Source organism: Vipera ursinii, assembly GCF_947247035.1.
Source record: "Vipera ursinii genome assembly, chromosome: 2".
In the NCBI taxonomy this organism is placed as follows: Eukaryota; Metazoa; Chordata; class Lepidosauria; order Squamata; family Viperidae; genus Vipera; species Vipera ursinii.
The window spans coordinates 115156811-115180715 of record NC_139513.1 but is presented as its reverse complement, the minus strand read 5'-3'; the positions used below and the strand labels follow the sequence as shown (position 1 = coordinate 115180715).

Below are 23905 nucleotides of genomic sequence, written 5' to 3'. Positions count from 1 at the left end.
GCTTGTGGCTTAATAAGCAATATTTAAACTGTTTTTTGAAACCCATTTCACAATTCCATTGCACACAGAGAGCAAAATCTAGGAAGCTGCAGTTAAACTATAGGTTGTCTTTATGTCCAGACTGGAGCCTTATTTAATGGCTATCAAATAAACCAGACAGAATATGGATGCTATTTTAGCTTTTGTAGCAGTTTCTTTTTACTCTGTCTCACAATAAACAAAATCAAGGCAGGGCTGTTTCGAATTTCTTATGCTTTCTTAGAACTAAATAATCTTTTCTAAAATTCTTCCCTTAACATTTTCTCATTCTGTTACCAATCCTACCTCTACTCCAAGAACTGCACTGGATTGCTTACTTTGCTTCCAAGTGAAATTCAAGGTGCTGGTTGTCATTAAACCTTTTCTGGGTTCGTGGGACCACCATCTCCCAGGATGCGATAGGATTCGGTAGGGTGGGCTCACCATGTGTCTGCTTGATAGGAGATTGTCACCATCAGGGGCCACATACACGTCTTTTCAGTTGCAAACGCCTCCCTTGGAACTGTACTCCGCAAATACACAACTGACCCTCCTGGCTTTTAGAAAATTGACAAAAATCTGATTGTTCCATCGAGCTGAGAGAACAGTTGTGATTTCCTCTTGGGATGCGGTTTAAGGCCTTTTTATTATTGCTGCTACTGTATTTATTCAGGGTTTGCAGTTCCATAGGAATGTGGGACATAGTTGTATGGTTATAATTTCCAATATTGGAGAGCTATCCACTGCTCAGAGTTGGTGGATTGGAGTGGCCTGTAAGTCTTGCAGTTGAATGAATAAGTTAATCACAATCATTTGTCAATCACAAGTTCACATTGGTTGAAATCCATTGGCAATCCTTTATCACTTTGTGTGTTACAGAAAGCTGAAGTCAGTTATAATTTCTTCTGCTGCCATGAAGGAACAGCTCATATAAAGACAGTTTTTCAGTACTTTATTAAACTAAACTGAAGCTTGGCTTGTTAAACTAAACTCTTTAAACTGTTCCAATCTGGATAGAATGGATCTTCCTGCTGGTTTTCATGTAAATGTTTTCACAATACAGCTACTCTTAATGGGCTACAGGAGCTGATGTATAGAATAACTTTAACAAAGTGATATTATTTATTTTGTAGCATTGGGAAAGTCCAAGGTTTCCTCTTAAAAAGAAGCTGTTATTTTTTCCTGTTTTCCAGCTTTGTTCTGTCTGATTATTGATCAACAGTTAATTATTGATTATTGGTATTTTGACAGGATAAGCTAATATAATAGATGCCTTTTTTAAAAAACTGTTTCTAAGGGGTTAGAACAGGCTTGGAAGGAAGAAAAAAGGAAGCACAGATATATGAGTGCTACAGACTTAAGGCATTCATGAGGATGGAATTTGAAAACAAGTAATAGTCTACTCTATAGGTTATACTAAACAGAAAAATGAATATGTGTCAAAAAAAACATTAGAATTACCTGTTTCTGATCATTCCTTTAATTTTTGCTGTTTTCTTCAATCACTTTCATGTGTACTCTTTTTATTAATCTTTTTTAGCCTTACAAAGGATGAATCCAAAAGGCCAAAGTATAAGGAGCTTCTGGTGAGTAAGAACCTATCAGCAAACTGAAGGTTTAGATGAACCCTGTCATGAAGAATGATTGAAGCTCTGTAATAGAAACGGGTACTTTTCATGCTGTAGAATATCACCTTCATTGCACTTATATAAAATTAAGTGATGGTTGCTTTACAAATCATCTTTTCCCCTAGGTTTGGATAATAAAATTGAAATTCTGCGCTTGGATAATAGACTTGCACAACAATTTATTGTAAATAATTTGTAGACTTCATTTGAAGAGCTGCAGTCAAATCATGTCTGTTTTACAGATTCTTATTCTGAACGTTTTATGGTTATTTTAAACCACTGAGGATTGTTTTTTTTCCTAATAAGAAATTTTTAGAAATCATGGCAAAAGCTCATAGAATTTAAGATACATAGAAACACTGAATACTTTTATGTCCTATAGATACCTTTTGTGATCATGTTTACCGACAGTGAGACTGTTTTGTTCCTCTTTTCTTCCAGAAACATCCCTTCATTCTAATGTATGAGGAACGAACAGTGGATGTTGCATGCTATGTTTGTAAAATCCTGGATCAAATGCCAACAACTCCCAGCTCACCAATGTATGTTGATTGATACTGCTGCTATATCAAAACTGTAGTGCAAGTGCTGAGAGAAAGCAAGATGTACAGAATCTTCACCCCATATTGCAGTGTTTTAATGCTCGCCCAGACACCATGTGCAATAATGTTGGTGTTTCTCCTCCATTCTGTCTATATATAATTGTCACTTACAAAGTGCATCCATGTAATATCCGCTCTCACAGTGTTAGTGTCAAGTCAAAGAGAGACTTTGTTTTGCTCTTTTTGTGGACATATACATAAAAATGTGGAAATAAGTAACATTTTATTTGTTGGCCATGATTGGATAGCACCTAAAGTTAAGTTCTAAACTCAGAAACTTCTCAGCAGCTACTGGAGGGGTTTTATTTTCAAACTCTTCCAACTGCTACAAATAATTTAAAGGAAAGGAAGTTAGTTGTTGATCTGTCTGATTCGAAACGTAAAAAATACTGCCTGGGAGACAGTAACTTGTGCAGCCAAATGGAGCTACTTTTACCTTCTGGAGCTAGCAAAGGCAAACGGGGGATAATATATAAATATATAAATATATATATAAATATATTTTTCTTCACAAAGTGCAATAGATTGAGTTGAAATTCTGTTGCTTTTCAGCCACAGTGTATATTTTTAAAACAGTGTAGCTCAGCAGAACGTCATAATGTTGGGGGAGGAAAGAGTGATCATGTAAAATGGATTATTTCTTTACCAAAAACATTCAGTGCGTTGAAAGAGCTAACAATTCAACTTACAAGAGAGGAGGAATAATGTGTTCTTTCACTTTCCGAGGAAACCAGTCTTCAACAGAACTAGTATCCTACAAACTGTTAACCAATGACATAAAATTCTGAACTGAGGAATTATTAAACTATTCAGTGGAATTTAACTGGCTTGTGACCCCTGATTTCTAACTCTAACCTGGTGATTAGCTGGCTAACTTTCACATTTGGAAAGGACACTGGATGGCCTGCCGTTGTGAATTACATTATTAACGAACTCCTGGTGTGATTTGGATCTCTGCTTCATGTCTGATATCCAGTATCAAAGCAGATAAGCTTCCTCCCTCTCTTTCAATTAGATACTTGTACTTCCAAAATCATAGCAAAATGGTGCTAATTAGTTTGATGTACTTTGAATGATGAATTCGATTTCCGCTGAATTATTCTGAAAATGGAATTCAGTTTTTATGATGGCTTATTGATATATATTATGGAGAAAATTGCTGAGCCATCACCAACCTGATGGCACATAATCAATATTGCTAATATAAGGGGATTAATGTGTTAAATTCTTCAAAGGACAGAGTGACAGAACAAGGAATTTTAATATTGTCAATATAAAAAAGCCATATAAAATTAAACTGGTATTAATTTTTTCAGCTATATTTGATGAAATACTAATTTCTAAGTGACAACGGAAAGGAAGTGACCTTTTAAAGACACAGCAGAAACAAAATTGTATTTCTGTAGCCAGTGAACTGTTTTATTTCTAGTTTACCAACTGGTTAATAAACTTTCAAGAGATAAAACAATCAGTCAAAACAAGAACCTTTGTCCCTGCAAGAATATATGTAATAAAAAATGAGATGTTTGAATGGAATTTGGACTTTTAATAATGCAATAATTGTTCTTTTTAGTCCTTTCGAGCAAAAAAAAAGTACAGAGCCTCCCAGCCTTACATAACAATTTCCTGTTGGCTCTTCCTTGTCTTTGCAAAAAAATAAAAAAAAAATGAATAATTGTTATAGAGCCCCATTTCCCAATTCTGTTATTTGTTTATATAAGCAGAATATTTCCATGCAGTTGATCAGAAAATGGAGGTAGCTTCCAACACAGGCTCAGTGCGATGGAAGTCCTAGCATATTAATCATAGATTGTTATAATATACTATTAAGGGTGCAGCATTTATATTACAGTGTATGTTTATAAAGATGTATAGTGTTCAGAAGCTGTGAAAATAGTGTAAGAACTGTACATTGTGAGCTCTGGTTATTTTTTTTCCTTGTACTATAGCAAAAAGTGTATAAAAGTTTATTGATAAGTTGATGTGCAGGGATATTGCCTAATCGTCTGTAAGTAAAATGGAGTTTCACAATATGATGGCTTTTAAGAGCTTCCAACTATTTTATCTTTTCCTGAATTGACTTCCTGTTCTATTTAAGATATTCTACATGGAATCAAAGTGTTTAATGTAATAGTTCTATTTTTTTTTCGCCTGCAGGTCAGTTGTAATAAATCAAGGATGCAACGTAGACCTTGTTAATTTTTATTATAAGGTCAGGTATGCAATGGGGAAATCAATAAATGCCACCTTTCTGTGGCCAGTTTCCCCTATTCATTGAAAAGAAAAGAATTAAAATAGATGGTGGAACTAAGGTGATTCTTTTCCCATCTTAAACAAAAACCATAAGCTCTATTTGATCATTGATATATGTTAAACAGGTATTTGTCCTTGCCTCATGAACCACGTCTGCTGATGCATTACCTACTTAACTACTATTGGAACTGGGACCTGGAATATTGCTTGAGTGGTCTAGTCATTTCTTATGCATATTTTTAATGTATCCCCAAACTTCACTGTTTCGGCAGTGGCATCATAAGAGCATAAGCTGTGCACTCCTGGGTGTGACTCCTGGCCCATCAGCAGTCTTTTCTCATGGTGGCCAACCAACTGTCCAAGAAAGCTCACTGGTCTTCCTGTTGGTGGTCTTCAAAGGCAATTGAAATGCCATTGAGGCTAATCACCATTGATCCCCATGATTTTCTTGAATTGGTCCAAACCTCTTTTGAAGCCAGTTAAGCTGGTAGTCAGCATTGTAGTGAATCCCAAGGTTGAATCTTGCATTGTGTTAAAAAAAAAAACTTCCTTTCCCCATATTTCCTGACTCTTCCAGGATTCAATTTCATTGGGTGATCTCTCGTTCTAGTACTTTTGAGAAGGGGAAATGGCTTCTAGTCCCCTTGTATCTTGTCATACCATACATATTTTTTTGTGTACCTCAATCCTGCATCTTCCCATTTACCTCCTTTCTAATCTAAAAAGCCTCACGTCACAATTGTCCTTCATAGGAAAGTGTTCCAGCCCTTGAGTTGCCCATTTCTGAAACTTCTTTTCTCCACAGTGTCTCTGAGGCATGGCAACTGCGGGTAGTTCTCACATAATGATGACAACTGAGCTTGGAATTTCTGCCATAAGTCTTTGGGGCTGTTAAGCCGATCACCATGTGCTATGGCTCAATTTCACAACCATTTTTACAGTGGTCATAAAGTGAGTCACCATGATAGTTAAATGAACCATGTAGTTATTAATTGCATCCATTCTTGCAAATACTTTTTTTTGCCAGAAACCGGCAAAAAATGTCACAAATCAGTCATGTGACTCCAGGACACTGCAACCAGTTGTAAATGTGAGCTGGTTGCTAAGTACTCAAAACATGATCTTGTAAAAAATGCAAAAATTGTAATTTTGACGATGAGTCTTTGTTTTTTGCAGGCCATTGTGTATCTTTAAATAGTTGTTAAGCTACCAGTGGCTAAGCAAGGACTACTTATAGAACTGCACACAATATTTCATATGTGGTCACACCACTTAATCTACATAAGGGCATTATGATACTAGCATCCCTATTTTGAATACCAGTTTTATTATCCCTAACATGTTAGGGGTTTTGTACAGCAGATGCACGCTAAAATTTTCTTTTATGACCTTAAGGTAAAGGTAAAGGTTCCCCCGCACATGCGTGCTAGTCGTTTCCGACTCTAGGGGCCGGTGCTCATCTCCGTTTCAAAGCCGAAGAGCCAGCGCTTGTCCGAGGACATCTCCGTGGTCATGTGGCCGGCATGACTAGACGCCAAAGGCGCACGGAACGCTGTTACCTTCCCACCGTAGTGGTCCCTATTTTTCTACTTGCATTTTTTACGTGCTTTCGAACTGCTAGGTTGGCAGAAGCTGGGACGAGTAACAGGCGCTCACTCTGTTACGCGGCACTCGGGATTCGACCCGCCAAACTGCCGACCTTCCGATCGACAAGTTCAGCGTCCTAACCCACTGAGCCACCGCGTCCCTTATGACCTTGTAATCCCTTAATTCTCAGAGCCTAGTGACTCAGTGGTTAGAACGTAGCATTGCAGGCTAAGTCTGCTGATTGCCAACTGTTTGATTCTAAGCAGCTCAAGGTGACTCAGCTTTCCATCCTTCTGAGGTCAGTAAAATGAGGAGCCAGATTGTTGGGGGCAACAGGCTGACTGTAAACAGCTTAGGTAGGGATGTAGAAGACTGTGGAGCGATAGATAAGTCAAAGTGCTATTTCTGTTGCTAATTCAGGGTAGAGTCGGGACAACTAGATGGAGCTGAGCGTTTACTGGTTGGATGCCCTTCATGATGTCACTATGTTGACATATTCATTGTCACTGCTCACTCTGGTCCTGTTAATTTGTTTACATAGTTGGGATTTTTGGCATCAGCATGCATAACTTCACACTTGCCCACATTGAATGATATCTGCTGTTTAGAAGCCCACTCCCCTAATGTGGAACTCTTTGCAGTTGCTTATTTTTTGTTTATAACCCAAGGTTTTTACTGTTTTGACTAATGTTATCAGCCAATCTGGCTATTTCACACCCAATTCCATATAATTTATAATCATATTAGAACAACTACTGGTCCTATGTCAGCACTAGTTACATCCCACCATTGTGAGAAAAGTCCATTTACTCATTTTATTATTTATGTGTGTGATTCTTTAATATCAAAATCCCATTTGTCTGTGGTAGTGCAGCCCACTTATCACTACTGTTCCATCTGTCAATATCTGATTTGGGTTTCATTTTGTTAATTGATTCCAACAACACTGAAATCATTCTAATTCATTTATCCAAGCCTAGGTTTATTATATAAGGAATGGGGAGAAGGGCAGGGAAAGAGGGAAAAAATAAAAAGAAAAATTGTAAAGGAGTTAACCACATTTCTAATTTTCCTTTAGCATTCAGAGAATAGAAACTGGTGTGACTGGCTTGCCAGTTAGGACTATACTAAGAGATCTGATCACAAAAATGTTTCTTTTTTTCCTGAACAACTTCTCCTTAAATGTATACTTTTTCTTAGATTCACTGAGAAAATAGTAGTGGAGTCAGATGAGTTTTTTTTTTCAGTCCAGTCTTTTTACCAGCAGTAAACATAGTTGTCTTCCTTCAAGGTGAACATAAAAATCCATTCTGAGTCATTTGGATAGGATACAGAAGAAATTAAAGTAATATTGTATGGAAATAGAACAGCACGTACTATTAAGACTTGACATGACAAAATAACATTAAAACACAAGCTCAGTGTGACATCACAGGATTCTTTTAATAAGTACAGCAGTGCTGGTCACAGAGGTAAGCAGTGTATTTATTTACAGTGTGATTTTTGTTTTTTATTTTTTATTTTTGGTAGTTTAACAGCATCCTTTTAAATAAGGATAAAGCTGGCTTTAAAGTTCTGTACCGCACAACAGTGTAGCACCTAAAACTTCTGGATTCAAGTGCTATTTAAAATGTCTCATTGGAATGGCTTCAAACTTCTTTGCATATTAACATTAAAAACTAAAGAAAAATAAGCATGTGAAAGAATATTCTGGCTACTAGTGCACTGTGAACATTTGTACAATCAAAAACCCATGCGTTAAATAGTGATTTTTACAGTTAACATTTTTAACATGCAGCAACTGTTAACTTTTTTCCTATTTCAGCCACTGAAGTTAGTCATCTTAACAAGGCCATAGTTTTACAGACAGTGAGGTCTATAGACAGAGTTCTGCTGATCTTCGTCATGAAGATATTGATGGCACACAGTCCTTTATATGCTGATGATAAACACAGGTATGATTTCCAAACAAATCTGATAGTAAGTACACTCATTTGGTAAACAATGAGTTTTAGGTTCCAATCCTCACTTTTACAAAACTTAAAGAAATAGTAATGACAAATATAAATAGATTTTTTTTGTTTACCACCCCCTCCACAGAATCTTCTGGATTCTGTGTTCTAGATTTATAAGAAAAACCAAAGTAGTAATAGATGACCAGTATTGCAAGATGCCTAGTGAACCAATCCTTTTCATATGTGGGTTCGCACACACTTCTAAAATATGGGGTTTTGCAGCTCATCACAATAAAATATAGAAAATATTTCCTCCTCTTCCTCTTGTAAATCTAACAGGAGGAGTAAACCAGAAATCATAGTTTTAATCCTGGCTTCTTATAATTTGCATACCAGGAGTGGTGGCTTAAGTAATTTGTCAAAACACAAAGCTAAATAGGAATCTAGTTCTTAGATATCTGTTTCTTTAGCAGTTACCCAATGTTCATTCTGAGCTCCTCTTTAGGTTAAATGTAATAATGTTTACATACTGAAGTGGAAATGAATTCTCTTCATTCCATTTGATGATCCCATTGGAGGAAGCCTTTGGAAACCCATACAAATCAAACCAAAGCTTTATAATTGTCATCGACATGGGTAGTTTCTGAGCACAGCATTTTTCATGGACACCTTGAATGAATTTGTAACATTGAATTATAGTTTAGCATTCCATTAGATTTTAAGCATGGAACAGCTTTGAATTGTTTTACAGTTATTTAATAAATATACAAATATATTTATTTTAAACATCTATTCCCCTGATGCTTTTGATTTTCCTTGACAAATCTATCACTATGCAATTTTGTACTATCAAATAATTAGTGCTGCTGATTCTTTAAGAAGTTTATATATATATTTAAAGAAAACTATTAACATACCTAATAGCACCAAGATTAAAACAGTGTTTTAAGTACATTTTTACACATGTATGTACCATATCTCATCTACATAACTATTAGTAGTGGAAGCACACTCAAGAGGACACCACCACCCCATTTGTCCCAAAAATGCTATCCTATACTATTCTGCTCAATTATGGAAAATCGGTAAAACGATCTGCATAGATCTTACAGCAGAAGAGCACTTACTGAAATCTAGTAAGAAAGACCAACTAAAGACCTAGTAAGGGTTGGATTGGGTTTCTTAATAAATGTATTTCTCCTCAAATATCACCTATTGCTTGAAATACAGGAAACTTACTGTTCAGGAACAGATCAGAAGGTTGATTGGTGGGGAATAGGCTTTATTTACTTTATTTGCAAAGTTAGCTCTTTGAAGTATGAAGCACTATGCCAATGGCCAATGTCTTGTGGCTTAAACACTATTGTCCGCTATTTAAAGACTTTAAAAATGAGCCAGGAAGAAGAGAGATGGTCAACTCTGGTTGCATTTGGATATCACTCTGTGTTATTCACTCAATATGAATAATTAATTCTATGCAGTGCATGTACCTCGTTCTGTGAAAATCTTGTTAGTTTTTCCCACCAGAGGATCCACATAGCAAGAAGAGTGCTGTGACAAACATTTTCACTCAAGACGAGAAATGAGCAAGTCTTTTGCATTGTTGAAGCACATAGAGCTGCCTATTGCACCTATTTTTTTCCAAAGACTCCACTGATCATTATCGGTTCACTTGACTGGTATCTAATTGCTTTTGAAAAAATAGTATAAAACTCCTCTGCTCTGTGACCAAATAAAGGATGATAGAAACACCCTTGTTCCTACAATTTCATATATCTAAAGAGAAAAGCATGGGATTGTGCTGCTTGAGTAGGACTTAACCTAGCTTTTATCTGGGTTTAAGACAATCAAGATTTTTGAGGTATTCTTGAGACTTTTAAGCCTGTCTCGTGGCGTTACTGGTCAACTGATTACTTGATTTGAAACAAAATGATTTTTACATCAAGATGGATAGTGACTGACATAAAGTTCTATCTGGAGTTTTGATTCATTACTTCCGTTATTCTTAGCAATATAATGCAATTATTGGACAAGGTTGAATGTCCTTGTCTTATGTTTTGTTTCTTATGCATAATCGTTCCACACATAGTCTAATATTAGTAAAAACTAAATAGGAAAAGGATACCTTCAACTTGCTACAATGAATGACACATGTAAAAAAACAGAAGAAAGATATTAGTCAGAATGTATATTGTTTCAGGAAATAAAGCATGTGACAGCTTGAAGGAAAACTGAATTAAATAGTTTAAATTGAATTTCAGTGGATTGGGATAGAAGACAGCCAAGTGTGTTGATGCTAAAGTGATTTTACCCTACAAACTACCCTAAAAACTACCTCTTGTTTTCATGTAGCTCCAAATATACTTGGAGTAGTGGATGAGAAGGGCTATTTTCCTTGGAAGTAGGAAAAAAGGATTTTTTTTAATGAAAATAAGTATAGAAAGTTTTGCTTTTGCTTTTGTTTTCCTATCAATACAAAGTATTGCTTGCTTTAAAATGTTGCTTATGCTAATGCTTAAATAAAATGCATCTGCTTTATTGAAATTTCTTGAAATTTTGCATTAGTGCAAAGAACACTGCTTTTAGTTTGCCGGTATTTTTGTTCAATTTTGGCCCTGGAAATTTAAAGCTAAGTCTGCAGTTCAATCTAATTAGCCAGAATTGTCCTAGCTTTTTTTTTACTATTTTCTAGGTTTTGCTCTATTGACACATGTGAGGGATAGCTGAGTGATGCTGCGTACAGATTTATTGTATCAAATTGCATTCACAGACTAATGTGTCATTGTCCAACATACACATTTCATTTTCTGAGTTTAAATAGCTTACTCATAAGCCATGGTGCTTAAAATTGAGTTTGTATGGAAAATGTCCTGGTTCATCTGTCTTCTAATGTCTACATTGCTAATACAAATTGACAGCTTTCAGTGCACAACCTTATTTAATACTGCTTTAAATTCTGCAATCGGTTTACATGGTATTTTCCTATTTTGCTACCTCTGGTAAAGAAAGAATGTATGAGATATGTAAACAAATATCTCGGTGGTTAGGAATGTTCACTTGGTTTACTTGGTATATTGACACTTGTTTCTGCTGCTAAAATACTTCCCAAATGTCCTGGATATTCTTACTAAACATCAAAAATCTTCACCACAATTTTACTGAAAGATGCGTATCTTCTCTCTACATATACATGTACTCCTATCGTTTGTAACTCTAGGAATTAAAAATGTTGCTGTGTCATAGGGAAAAGAAGGAACTGGCGTTGGAACTTGCACTTACTTTTGTACCACTATCCCAAAATAGAAGATGGATATTAGCACCTTCATTCCACTTGTACTCTAGATGGGGAAGAGGCAAAGCAAAGATGGACTCATCCAGAGGTGTTTGCGAGATGTGCTCAAAAAAGTTAACATGGCTCCTCCTTTTTTTACACACTCAGTAGATACTCTTACGGCCATCATTCCAAGTCTATTGGATTGACAGAGGTGCTAGAGCAGCAACTTTGGGTATGTGTCCAGCATTGGGGAGGCATTTGAGGTGAATGTTAGACTTTAAAAAAAAAATAAAAAAGTGGGATTGCTCCTTTCATGGCTGTTTGGTGCTGATGTTAGAATTCCAGTGAACTAAATTTGCTCACTGAAACAGTCACTGGGCATCAGAGCTGCAAAATTCCAAGGATTGCAGCACATTTCTCTCTGTGCCCACTAGCTAAATAGTGGTAGTCTGACTGGTTGCAGACCAGATAGGATAGCCCTATCGTGGAATGTCTCTACAGTTTGTTTTTCCTTCCTGTCTAAGATAAGAAGTTATCTTATTATGTAGATAGGGAAACTATTAGCAGATACTCAAAAAGAGTTGCTGAGGAAATGATCTGAATAAAGTGCATCCCAGAAGGATTGGGTTTTTTGTTTTGTTTTTTTTAAAAAGTTCCTTTGACTTGCTGATTTAATGAATTGGTTTTGTAGCTTTTTCATTCTCATTTGTTCTTGTTGTTCAGTAGTTCAAGATGGATACATCTTGATGGATGTATAGCGCTAGCATTCATTATTTCTCCCCCCACCCCCATTATAGCAACAACCCCATGAAACCAGTTGGGCTGAGAGACAGTGATGGTCCAAAGTCACCCAGGAAGCATCGGTGATGAAGGTGAAGTAGAACCTCAGTCTCTTTGCTCCCAGCCCAACATCTTAGCCCCTGGGCCACCCTGGCTATCTTATGTATGTGGAGAATAATTCACATTATTGAACTTATTGTGTTCTATTACATTATTATATTACATTATAATAATTGGTCCTCCAAATTCATAGGAATTTCTTAAACTGACATTTCCTTAAATATTTCTTCCATATATTACCCATCATTGCCTATGTATATATTTGTTTTTATTTATGAATTAAATTAAAACATTAACAAGATATATTTACTACCAAATTTTTAAAGGAAATGCCATTACCAAAGACATTTTAGTCTTTTGCAGGAAAACAGTAATAGTTTGGCCACTTTTTAAATTAAATAGAAAAAGAAAGAAAGAAAAAGTATGTTCGGCAGAAAGCTAAGATGGTGAGTAAAAATTCTTTAAATAATGAATATGGAACTATTAAGACTGTACAACATATTCTACGATGCATGCTTTAAATTTCAAGGGATGTAGAATGAATCAGTGAATTAGCAAGACTCCCCTTTTTGGAATAAAAAAATCAAAGTAACCTGATTTTTAAACATTTCAGAAAAAATACTGAAGAATGACTTTCCACAGCTGATGTAATTGGTTTGAAAAGCAAGTGTAGACTTTTAAATGACATAATAGCTTAATAGCTAATATCCATTTACAAGAGAATAAGCATAACTGAAATAGAGTGAAGTCCTAGTGAGAGATGATATTTATAGAGAAAAATGATCAGACAAATTGCAACTTATTTTAAGGTTAATTCTGAAAGATATGTCTTCTGGATGATTTGTTATAAAAATCCAGGACGTCCATGTGCCAAATTATTAAATCCTAGAGATGTTTTAACATTTTTTTCCAGTTCTCAACTGACATGGATAATTATGAAAAAGTTCTGAGAACAAACCTACAAAACCTACAAAATATTGAATGCAGGGAAATTTGCATTCAATATTTTTGTATTAACAAAAACAAGAATTTAAGCAAATAATGGAAGATAAACTTTTCATTAATGAGAAACTGCCCAATTTGGATTGGCACATGACAGAAAGCTGTCTTTATCCTCCAAACTGAATTTATATTTGGAGCTATTATTGAAAGTTATTAAATGTAATCTAGAGATAGAGATTAGATTAAAAATGGATTTTGTTTTGTTTTACAAACTATATCACATAACACAGATCATTCCTTGGTAGAAGTACTGAAATGTAGGCATGAGGTTGTCATATCACAGGCTATGAATGGAACATTATCTAAACTAAATTATTTTCACTTAAGTCTAAGCAAGACAGAAGCAACATTAAACAGTTTTTTTCCAGTCAAAGTCCCCCCCTCCCACTTTCGTACTCACTTAAAATAAAAGGGGATTGAAATGAAAAAAGAAAAGGGTAAATATCAAAACAAACGTTATAGCTTATCAGGGGTTACCATTTTTCAAATCAGTTACATTTTTATAGCACAGCTATATTGAAAAATAGCAGTAATGAGACATTTTATTTATTATTGTCTTATGTGAAAGTGACAAATGTAGGATTTCTGAAGCATAAGGCAGAAAGGAATGGTTTGCCTGATTCCTGGTGATTCAGGATAGAGAAATGCTATGGAATAAGACAGTCTGTACTGGAAGAATGGCTACTTTGAAAAAGTCAGGCAGGACAGGAAAATGGGATGGGACAGAGGGAAAGTTGGAATTCTCTGGACCCAAAGCATCAGAACCTACACATATACACAAAGCGAGGCTGTGTTATCTACAGATTTGGATGTTTTTGAATAAATATAGGCAGTGCTTTTTTTGCAAAAGAAAAAGGTGCAGGAACTCACACATGTCATACAACCCGCCTTGCCTACCCTACAAGGTTCCATCCCAAAAAGGTGCCGGAACTCCGTTCTGAGCGTTCTATGAGAAAAAAAGCCCTGAATATAGGAATCTTTAATTCAATTTATATGCTACCTATTACCATTAATAGAGGGACGCGGTGGCTCAGTGGGTTAGGACGCTGAACTTGTTGATTGGAAGGTCGGCAGTTTGGCGGGTCGAATCCCGAGTGCCGCGTAACAGAGTGAGCGCCTGTTACTCGTCCCAGCTTCTGCCCACCTAGCAGTTCGAAAGCACGTAAAAATGCAAGTAGAAAAATAGGGACCACTACGGTGGGAAGGTAACAGCGTTCCGTGCGCCTTTGGCGTCTAGTCATGCCAGCCACATGACCACGGAGACGTCCTCGGACAAGCGCTGGCTCTTCGGCTATGAAACGGAGATGAGCACCGGCCCCTAGAGTCGGAAACGACTAGCACGCATGTGCGGGGGAACCTTTACCTTTACCTTTTACCATTAATTCAGAATCTGCTAAATATGAATAACCTGCAACTTTTGCCTGTCATGGCAAAAGTAGGTATGATAGGATTTAAAATTCATAATATTAAGTCTGGGTTTATTTAGTTATATTTTATTATATTTGAAGAAGAACTTGGAAGTAATGCCTTTCGCTAGTCATGGGAAAACAATTTGTTCATTGAAAGGAGTTTTTGGAGCTGTTTGTATTAATTAGTGAAAAGTAAAAACACAGCTTCAGTCACCTCTTTCCAAAATTAGCTATCAAGATTTCTGAAGATGTGGACAATCCACTATTTTATCATCCTGACAGCAGCAAGATTATTCTCTTAGAAAACCTAGAAATTAATGTAGTATTAATACAACGGGTTTGGATCCAGATAAAACCAAAAGGAACTTTACTTGCAGACTGTTGCTTTCCCTTCCTTGATATTAACCCACAGAGATGCATTTTTGAGGGTTGATGGATCCTCTAGAATGACAACAGATATGAAACATGGGAAGTTGCAGTAAAGAAAACAAAGAAATTAAGGAAGACTGCTTTTCTACTTATACACAACATATCTCAGCTTAAGCAGTATGTAGACCTCTCAGGGAAAAATGAATTAAAATGAGAAAACAAGAGCAACAACAAAATGTAATAGGTGAGAAAGACATTGCACTGTTCCACACCAAACAATTTCTGGTCTTAAATTAAGACAGCTTTTGTTCTAATTTTACCTTCAATTCCTGTGCTTTAAGGAGCTGTGGTACCAAAAGGCTAGGATATGGTTGTTGTTTTCCCCATAATGGCAGCAAAAATAATATATGCAAATAATTCAAAAGAAAAGAGATTGAAGCAAGATGACAATACAACAAAACATTGGGACTTACTGAATAAAACTATTTGGTACATTCATAAAGATATGGCAACCCAATAAAAATATAACTGAAGAAGAATAGAGATTTCTGAATTCAAAGGTTTTATCTTCCCCATCTTCTGTATCTTATAAATGGTGAAGACTCTTATTCCTTACAGTGAATTTATTCTTGATGACATGGATATTTGGAATTTCTAATTATTGGTCACAGACAAAATTTATGTTCAGAATGTCAAATGTTTCAAAGATTTTGAATGATGGATGATATTAGTTACATACTGATTTGTTACAACTTTTATGTATCTCAAATTATATACATACATATATGTTTACATTTTAATTTAATAAAAAAAATAAAAAATGAGATAAGTACTTATTAAAGGAGGAATGTACCTTTAAAGCAGAACATTGATGGGGCCATGGAGGCTCTCCTCCAATTACTCTCAATTAAAGACCTCTTATTTCTACATTTTCTTGTTCCATTTTGAAATCTTTTCCAAGGAGAGTGCCCACTACAGAATAAGTCATATTACTTCAGGTCTGCTGCATGTATCTTTAAAACTGAGAAAACAAGAGGAATAAATAAACTTAAAAGAGGGAGAAATATTTAGGGAAACACTGGAAGATTATTTCAGTTTTGAGAATTGATAGTAAAAGGTTGATCTGTTGAAGCTTCTGAGCAAGATGACTTGAAAAGGAGTGTGGGGTGGGAATCCCCAGTAAAACTAAGCATGAAGGGCAAGGATTCCCAAGGAGCAGTGTATTGGATCTACAAATATGCCCATAACAGAGTCATATAGTTTAATAAACCTGTTAGGATTAATATTGACAAGTTTGGGCAATGTACAGTTGTCTCACATACAGAATCTCCTGGAAGAGGTTGGAACTGATGATGAGCAATTGGGTTTGCTTACAAGGAGTAAGGAGGAATTTGTGTTAGAAATGAAGGATTCTTTATTTTGAGTGTAGCAGGGAAAGGAAATAATCATTTGGTTGAATCCATTGATGGTGCAAAGATAAATTATGTCCTGGGGAAAATGACTCCAGTTCTTTTTGCTCTCTCTGGATTATTCCAGAGCATTCTGAAATAGTCTTTTAATTCTTTTCATGGAAATTACTTGTGGTAGGTTTCCTCTCCATTCTTAAGCTTTACTTTCATCACCACTGTTGTAAGTGCAGATCCATAGTGCCATTCAAGTTGAGATCAGCAACATCTAAGAAATCAATGTTGAAGATGCTGGGCCCTGTAGTGGTAAGGGAACCAAAACCATTGGCTGAGCTTGGTGGTGTGAGGTCCAGCCATTCCATTGTTTCCCAGGGAGACTCTGTGAAGCTCATGTGCAAACCAGATCCTTCACCAGATGAAGGAGACAACTGAGTCTCCATGGGCGAGAGGGGAGTTGGCAGGATCTCATGGGGTGAGACTAATTCATCAGCAGCTTTGCTAGAAAATCCTTCCATTGCTCCATCAAAGTGAGGTTCCTCAGTACCCAATTTCAGAAGGGTGACTTCACTTGACCGCCTGAGAGGACTGTGGGAATTTAACAAGATTTCCAAATGATTCTCATTGCTGGAGCAGCGTTCAAAGGAGAGCTGATTTGAGGTGTTTTGCTCAAATGAAGTGGATGCCTTTAGTAACAAGGGTGTTCCAGAAGTCCCTGAAGACACTGTTATCTGAGGTACCTTCTGAAGACAAGGGCGGTCCTCTTTAGCATTTGCAGGCATTTCTGTTTGCAAATCAAACATGATAAGTCAAGAGCAAACCACTGCGTGTCTACTTCCATTGTTAAGTGAATATACTTCCTGCTTGTGTAACAGAAATTCCCAACAGCATTTGCCATTGCAATGACACATTCCAACCTTTTGTTCTGGCTGAATAAAACCTTACTTGATGCTATACTAGCTCAAATAGGTACAGAAGGGATGGTGAGAGGAACATGGAGATCATATAAAATGCCTGCAATTGAAAGTAGTGATGAAGCTGTGTTAATACAAGACAAAGTTGTTATAAGGGGTGTTTGTAATGCCTGTCTAGAATCAACGAAAAAGCTGATGTAAAGAATTATTAGAATGAGGACTGATCATTCAGATATGTATACACATGCTTGAGCATGCAGAGGATAAGAAATTGTTAAAACATTTAAATTAGGCATGAAGGCATTAAAGTTGTGCACGTGATTCACTGGAGCAGACAGAAGCTAGTGAGGAAAAACATTTACAAAGGTTTGATTGTGGAGTCTAGTTTTTTGTGGTTCTCTTTCAAAATGCCTGAGGCTGAGACAGAGGCTTACATATTCACACCACAAAGTGCTCACAACAGAAGGCAAACAGAAGGAAATGCTTCCAGTGTTCCCCACAAGATGGTCCCTTCCACAATGCCATTTTTGGCTCTGTGTTTTCCTTTGGGGCATACTTTCAAGCAAAGCACTGAGCAGCAGTTACCCAACTATTTTTAAAAAATATCTATAGGTCCTGCCTACTTCTTTCAGTTTTTTAAATAATTCTTTTTTAAAAAACAGGTATTGTAGGACCAGAAGACACATGGGTGCCCATGGGCATGACCATGCCAATGTGATTTTCAGAGAGCTTGATGACTTCCTTTGCCCTTTATCTCTTGATCTACAAAGTGCCAGCTCTTACCTACAGTTTGGTTTCTTCCCTGATTTTATTCAGCATTATTTTTATTCTTGCATACAAATTCTCTATATTTCTACTATTGTTGAATGTGTTTGTATTTCTAATAATGTTTTGGTTGTCACTGGTTTCAAATCCCTTTTTTCAATCTTGGAAAGTCGAGATACAAATTGACAAGATAAACCACAACAGTTTCTGTGACCAATTCCTGGGAGTTGCAAAAATAGCTAAACTTCCAGAATTGCTTCTTTATTCTTAAATAATCACTTCATATAAATGTAACAAAACCTAGCAGTTTTCTAGAGTGGTCAATGGCTGCACTGGTAGGCAGAACCTGGGAGTGCTTAGACTGAGTACTGCTTAGGATAATTAACTAAGCAATAGCTATTTACATTTTGCTTCGGGAAATGGATAGAACCCACAATGGATTTCAGTCGCCCTGCCATACCTGACAAGCACAGAATATCAGCTGTGGGTAGCCTGAAGTTTATATCCTCTTTTTGCTAGGTTAGAGCCTCATTCTACTGGCATCACCTACCTCCAGTTTCAATAAGCACATCTAGTAGTTCATCCATCTGCTGACTTTGAGTCATTTGCTGCAGCAAGAAAAGAAGCAGAAGAAATTGGGAAGTGAGCAAATGGATTACATATTTTTATTGTAAAAGAAATCACTCTTAAGGGATTGAGATATAGCTCTGTAGTGTTTTTGCTGGCATTGAAAATTTGATGTAAGCAGCTAATTCACCACATATCAGCAGGTTTTAGTGCACAAAACACACGGATGAGCAATCTGTGCCTCCCAAGGCTGTAAGTGGTTTCCTGTGTCCCCCTTTGCAGGTCTTGGAGTCAGAACTGACCATAACTGCTAAAAACTAGCAGCATCATTTTGACTCGGGTACCACATGAACAATGTAATATGAACCCTGAAAGTGTTAAAAAATAGGAAACACCAGGGGAATCATTTTGTACGATTTGGTCTCACTTTTCCTACAACCCTCAACCAACTCTATGAATGCTAAAATATTAATAATATATTGCCCATGTGACCCAGGGGTTAATATGCCCTCAGGTGCATTATTTAATGTCCCATTTTACAAACATTAGACAAGAATGAGAACCCATCCCAGGATTCACTGGGATATTCAACCTCATCCTTATCATATTTTATCACCATTTTAGCCACTGTCTATCCACTGCAGGATGAAGGCCTCTTCCACATGTTCCCAACCTGTATGTTCCTGAGCTTTCTTTTGCCAACTGGGGCCTTCTATGATTAGGTCTTTGGTGAGGTGAAACGGCTTGTGTGGGTAAATGAAATTGTGGGCTAAGTTGTTGGACATGTATATGCCCAGAAGGGTCTCCCAAGGTGAACAGGCCATGATGGATACCCCAGACCAGGGGTCAGCAACCTGAAACAGTGAAAGAGCCACTCGGAACCAGTTCCCTCACAAAAGGAAAAACTGGGAGCCGCAAAAAATGTGTGCACATGCACGTGCATGCGCGCATGCGCAGAACAGGGTTTGACTGAAGAGTGGAGCCAAGGCGAGATATGCACCTACCCCGCATATTTGAATTGATTGGTTGAACTTTTTTAGTCCCACTTTTTTTTTTTGGACTGCACATGGCAGAGGACTGGGAGCCGCAGGAGACGGCTGAAAGAGCCGCATGCGGCTCCAGAGCCACGGGTTGCAGACCTGTGCCCCAGACTAACACTAATCACATCTGCCAACCTGCATTGGACCAGTGTGGCAGATTATGGTCTATTTTTTCCACGTGCCAATAAGCCTTATCATATATTCTAAAAAATAATTCCAGCAGATTTACAGTTCTTACTCGTTTGGGTTGTAACCTCTCTGTGAGGGAGGGAGGGAGGGAGGGAGGGAGGAGTCTACATTACTCAAGTGAATGTAATCCAGTGCTATTTCACTGCTAATAAAAAAGTTGGCTTAATTCCTTTGTTTGTATTTTATTTTAATTCTGTCAATTGCAATGTCACACTATGACAAGCTGTACCAATATCAGCTAGCTAGATAACTAGATCCCAGCATTACTATAGAGCCAGGGGTCTGGAAGTTAGATGAAATAAGAAGCCTTGAAGAACAGCAAAGGAATGATCACAATTGTCTGTACTTCATGGACCAAATAAATTAAAGTTAACAACACTGTAACTCCCAAGAAAGAATCCCCTTTCCTGCTAGCCCAGACTGAATGCTCAACTTGAGCTTGCATCTCAGATCTTTCAGGTTTGTCATTGATTTTTTTTCTTCCTCTCAGCCACATAGATCAGGCGTTTTTAACCTGAGATTTGTGGATTCCTTGGAGTCCATGGTTAGATTTCGGGGTGTCCGTTACCCTGAATATTTTTACTAGCTTCTACATAAACAGCAAAATAATCTATGATCTCTAGATGGCAATAAAATTGGTTAACTTCAAGAAATTTCCCTAGCTAAAATTATTAAAACTAAAAAAGAGTATTGTTATTAATTTAATGGATCAATAAAAAGAACATATATTGCTGTATTACATATTTAATATTTTGATAGCTGTATTTGAACACAATTAGTTTCCTTTATATTACACAGTAAAATCTATATTTTATGCATTCAAAATAAAAGGACTCCTTTATTTAAAGACCAGATTCTTAAAAAGGTTAAGAATCCTTGCAACAGATTGAGTTTTGTGATGAAACGGTACAATAGTAAAATCCACCTGTAGCCAAGCACAGCCCTAAAAATACCCTCCTGGACCATTACCTGTTTTACAGCATCAGCATAAGGTGGAGGCTGTTTTCCCTCTGGGAGAGCAGCACTGGACTTACAAAAGTTGGCAGACAGAATGGAATACTTTGGGCTCCCTTGTGTCGGCACCTATATGGAAGCAAAATCAATTATAGGAATCCAGTCAAATCTCTGTTCCTTGGCAGCTGCATCTTAAGGCTTGTAAGCTAAAACTTCTTACATATTGGTGTCAATCATAGCTTAAGGCAACCCCAAGGAAGGGGGGGAAAATGAACCCAGATCTTGCCAAAAATACTTTTTCCACGCTGATACAGTCTCACTGAAGTGACGCAAAGAAAACTGCTTAGTTGTCACCCTCACATAACCCATAAAACCAACTCCCTTTCCAAATGATCCAAGGAAGACATTCAAAAATGGAGGTTCTGTTCAGGGCTGAAACAATGCCTGGAATCCATCTCACCAGTTTAAAAATATCTGCACTAACTGCCAATTTATTTTCAGACTGAACTCAAAGTGTCATGTTTATATTTTAAAGCCCCAAACAACCTGGGATCTGCCTATTTTGAGAGGTTTTGTATACAGTTGTCCAAGTATTATAAGTATATCTAAGCAGCTGTTTCTTTACATCTAACGTCACTGGAAATAGTGATGGTGGTTATGGTTCCCTGACTCTTCCTCCAAAAATACTTCCTGCTCAGTCCTTTTAAAATATGACTCTTATTACTGGCTTGCTTGTACTGACTATTTTCAGGCCAATGAGTAAAATACAAGAGCAAAATATATGTATTTTCTTACCAGAGTTGTGCACAAATGGTGGCTAGGTTGTGGAGAATTGCTGCGTCCGTCTCCCTGATTGCTAGGAGACATGGAGAGAAGATAATGGCTGTTTGGTGAAGGTGGAAGGCTGATATGTTGAGGACTCTTCGCTGCCTCTAGTGGAGAATGCTGAGGAGAGCACTGTGGGCTTAGGAATGTGGAGGACAGTATGCCATTTTGTCCAGAAGGTTCCATGCAATGGCTATTTACAAGATGAGGCATCTGAGGTGTCCCACAGTTACTTAATGCCTCAGAATTGCTAGCCTTACCTTTCAAGGCAGCTTGCTTAGAGGCAAATGGGCAGCTGGACACTGCATTCTCCTGCTTGACTGGAAAACCAAACACCCGTGCTGGGGGCTGCTTATCTTCCAGTCCATGGCTTCTTTTGCGCTTCTGGAGCTGCATTCTTAGCTCTTCCACTTGCCTCTGCTCCTGCTGCAATTTCCAAGTCAGCTCATTGATAACCTTTTGCTTTTCCACTAGCATTTTGTCTTTCTCTGTGTCAACCCTTTCAACATCGTGCTGGATGCCAGCTCCGTTGATACTTCCCACCAGGCTCTCCTCACAACCACCTTGCACAGGTGACGGGTGCAAGACAAACTGTGGGGATGACATTGGTCCTTCATTGAAACTGTCTGGCAAGGAGCCATTCACTGAAAGGTCAGAGGAAGCTGGAGAGATGGGTGGGGTGGAACTAGTGCTGCCAAAATGGTAAAAGCCATTGGATAACAGACTGGTAGAAGACTGTGACGGATAACTGGAGAGAGAACTTGTTGGAGTTACTGGGAAAGTGACAGTGGTTATTTCATTGAACGAAGCCACTGAATTTCCACTGCACTCTTGAAAGGGTCTAAGACGTTCCATCAAGGCTGTTTTTGTACCTGACACCGGAAGTCCCCTTATTCGGAGTTGCTGTCTTAATTCTGACACCTGTGATAAAATGTAATTAGTATCAACCTCATTTTTACTGTATTGCATGTTTATTGTTGAAAAAGAAACTTATTTTAATCAAACTGTTTTACCCAAACAAAAGCTAAATTTAGAATATTTTTTTCTGACAAAGAGGTCTTATTGTTAGAGAGACTGCTATTAACTGTTAACTCTAAATTGGGGTACCTTGTACAACATTGTCATTTCTAATAGATTTCTATAATCCTGGGATTATTTGGAATAATCAAATCATAGTTTACAGTAATGAGTCTGAATTAAGAATGAATGCCTTTGTCTTACAGATTTTTGTCTAAATACAGCCAGTGTTATACATATATGTCAGGATGATTCTAATGCAGAGTTTCTAGATATAGATCAATCAATTTATGTAAAAGAAAATCAGAGTGGGGATCAAAGAAGTCATGGTGTTTTAGCTGAGATAGCCAGAATTCAGATAAGTTCATTGATTCTAAGATCCAGAGTCAAAATCAGGTGCACCTTTTCCAGGAATCCCAAATAAGCTCAAGAAAAGATATGATACCTTTAAGTAGTTGCTTACATGTGACCAAAAGGTAATTTGGTATATGTATGCCAAATCACCTTTTCCCTCTTCAAATCCACATCTTAATTGTCACCCATCTTACATCACACACAAAATCACAATTTCCCAAATATTGCATGTTAAAAGTGGTGCAATTTTAATTTTAAAAATAACAGAAGTTTTAATTAAGTGTTGCACTACTCAGGAAGACTTTTTCACAGTGGTTAAATTGCTAGGGTTAGCAAAAAAACACATTTTCAAGACTGAGCTCACATAATGCATCAAACTGTAATGTGATATTCAATGTAACGTAAGTGCAGTGTGTGAAAATTAAGGGGACCTCAATTCAGCTTTCTCCCTTTTCCAAGAGCCTCAGAAGGTAATCTCAATGGAGTGAAAGTGAATATGTTTGTCCCTCTTTGGGGGATTTTTAGGATGGGAAAAAGCCACAGAGAACAATCGAAACAACCCCAGTTCCACTTAAAAAATATAATGCACACAACAATAGCTCAAAACCTGCATCTGAAGGTTTGAAGGGTGAGAAGGAAATGGGGTGATTTTCAGAAGCTTCCAGTATCCACTTCTACACATTAAAAATCAGGGTGGGGACAATCCCCCTGAAGGACTGAAATTGACTCCCTATATGATAATTTTGGAGACTGCCTTTCAAGTGGGAAGAGCCTTTCTAACACAAATGAAGACAAATATATGTGTCCCAGGATAATGTTGCAGGATCCAATCTGGGTCGGTCTCTTGGACTAAAGGTTTTTTAACTCTTCTAACACACTTTTTTTTTTTAAAAAAAAACCCTCTTATTGCCATTTTGCCCCATATGAGCAACGTGTACTT

General features: G+C 37.2%; 2 protein-coding genes across 7 annotated transcripts in view; one reads left to right on the top strand and one right to left on the bottom strand.

The window, feature by feature from the left end:
- MAP2K4 (mitogen-activated protein kinase kinase 4) overlaps positions 1 to 19879 on the top strand; it is a 78411-nt gene extending 58532 nt beyond the window's left edge. For 2 of the 6 annotated variants that reach the window (XM_083354409.1, XM_083354414.1), the window contains 4 exons: positions 1559 to 1604; positions 2088 to 2188; positions 11483 to 11549; positions 12115 to 12168. In XM_083354409.1, the coding sequence (XP_083210535.1) occupies positions 1559 to 1604; positions 2088 to 2188; positions 11483 to 11549; positions 12115 to 12153 (253 nt within the window). In that variant the 3' untranslated portion in view covers positions 12154 to 12168. Of the gene's footprint in view, positions 1 to 1558; positions 1605 to 2087; positions 4280 to 11482; positions 11550 to 12114; positions 12200 to 19210 lie in introns of those variants that run through there. The other 4 variants (XM_083354410.1, XM_083354412.1, XM_083354411.1 and 1 more) reach the window with 4 other exon arrangements.
- MYOCD (myocardin) overlaps positions 16306 to 23905 on the bottom strand; it is a gene marked incomplete at its 5' end in the record, with an annotated part of 132397 nt that continues 124797 nt past the window's right edge. Inside the window, 4 exons of the mRNA XM_083354408.1 lie at positions 16306 to 17124; positions 18570 to 18627; positions 20785 to 20898; positions 21565 to 22515. Coding sequence (XP_083210534.1) covers positions 16556 to 17124; positions 18570 to 18627; positions 20785 to 20898; positions 21565 to 22515 — 1692 coding nt within the window. The 3' untranslated portion in view covers positions 16306 to 16555. The remainder of the gene's footprint in view (positions 17125 to 18569; positions 18628 to 20784; positions 20899 to 21564; positions 22516 to 23905) is intronic.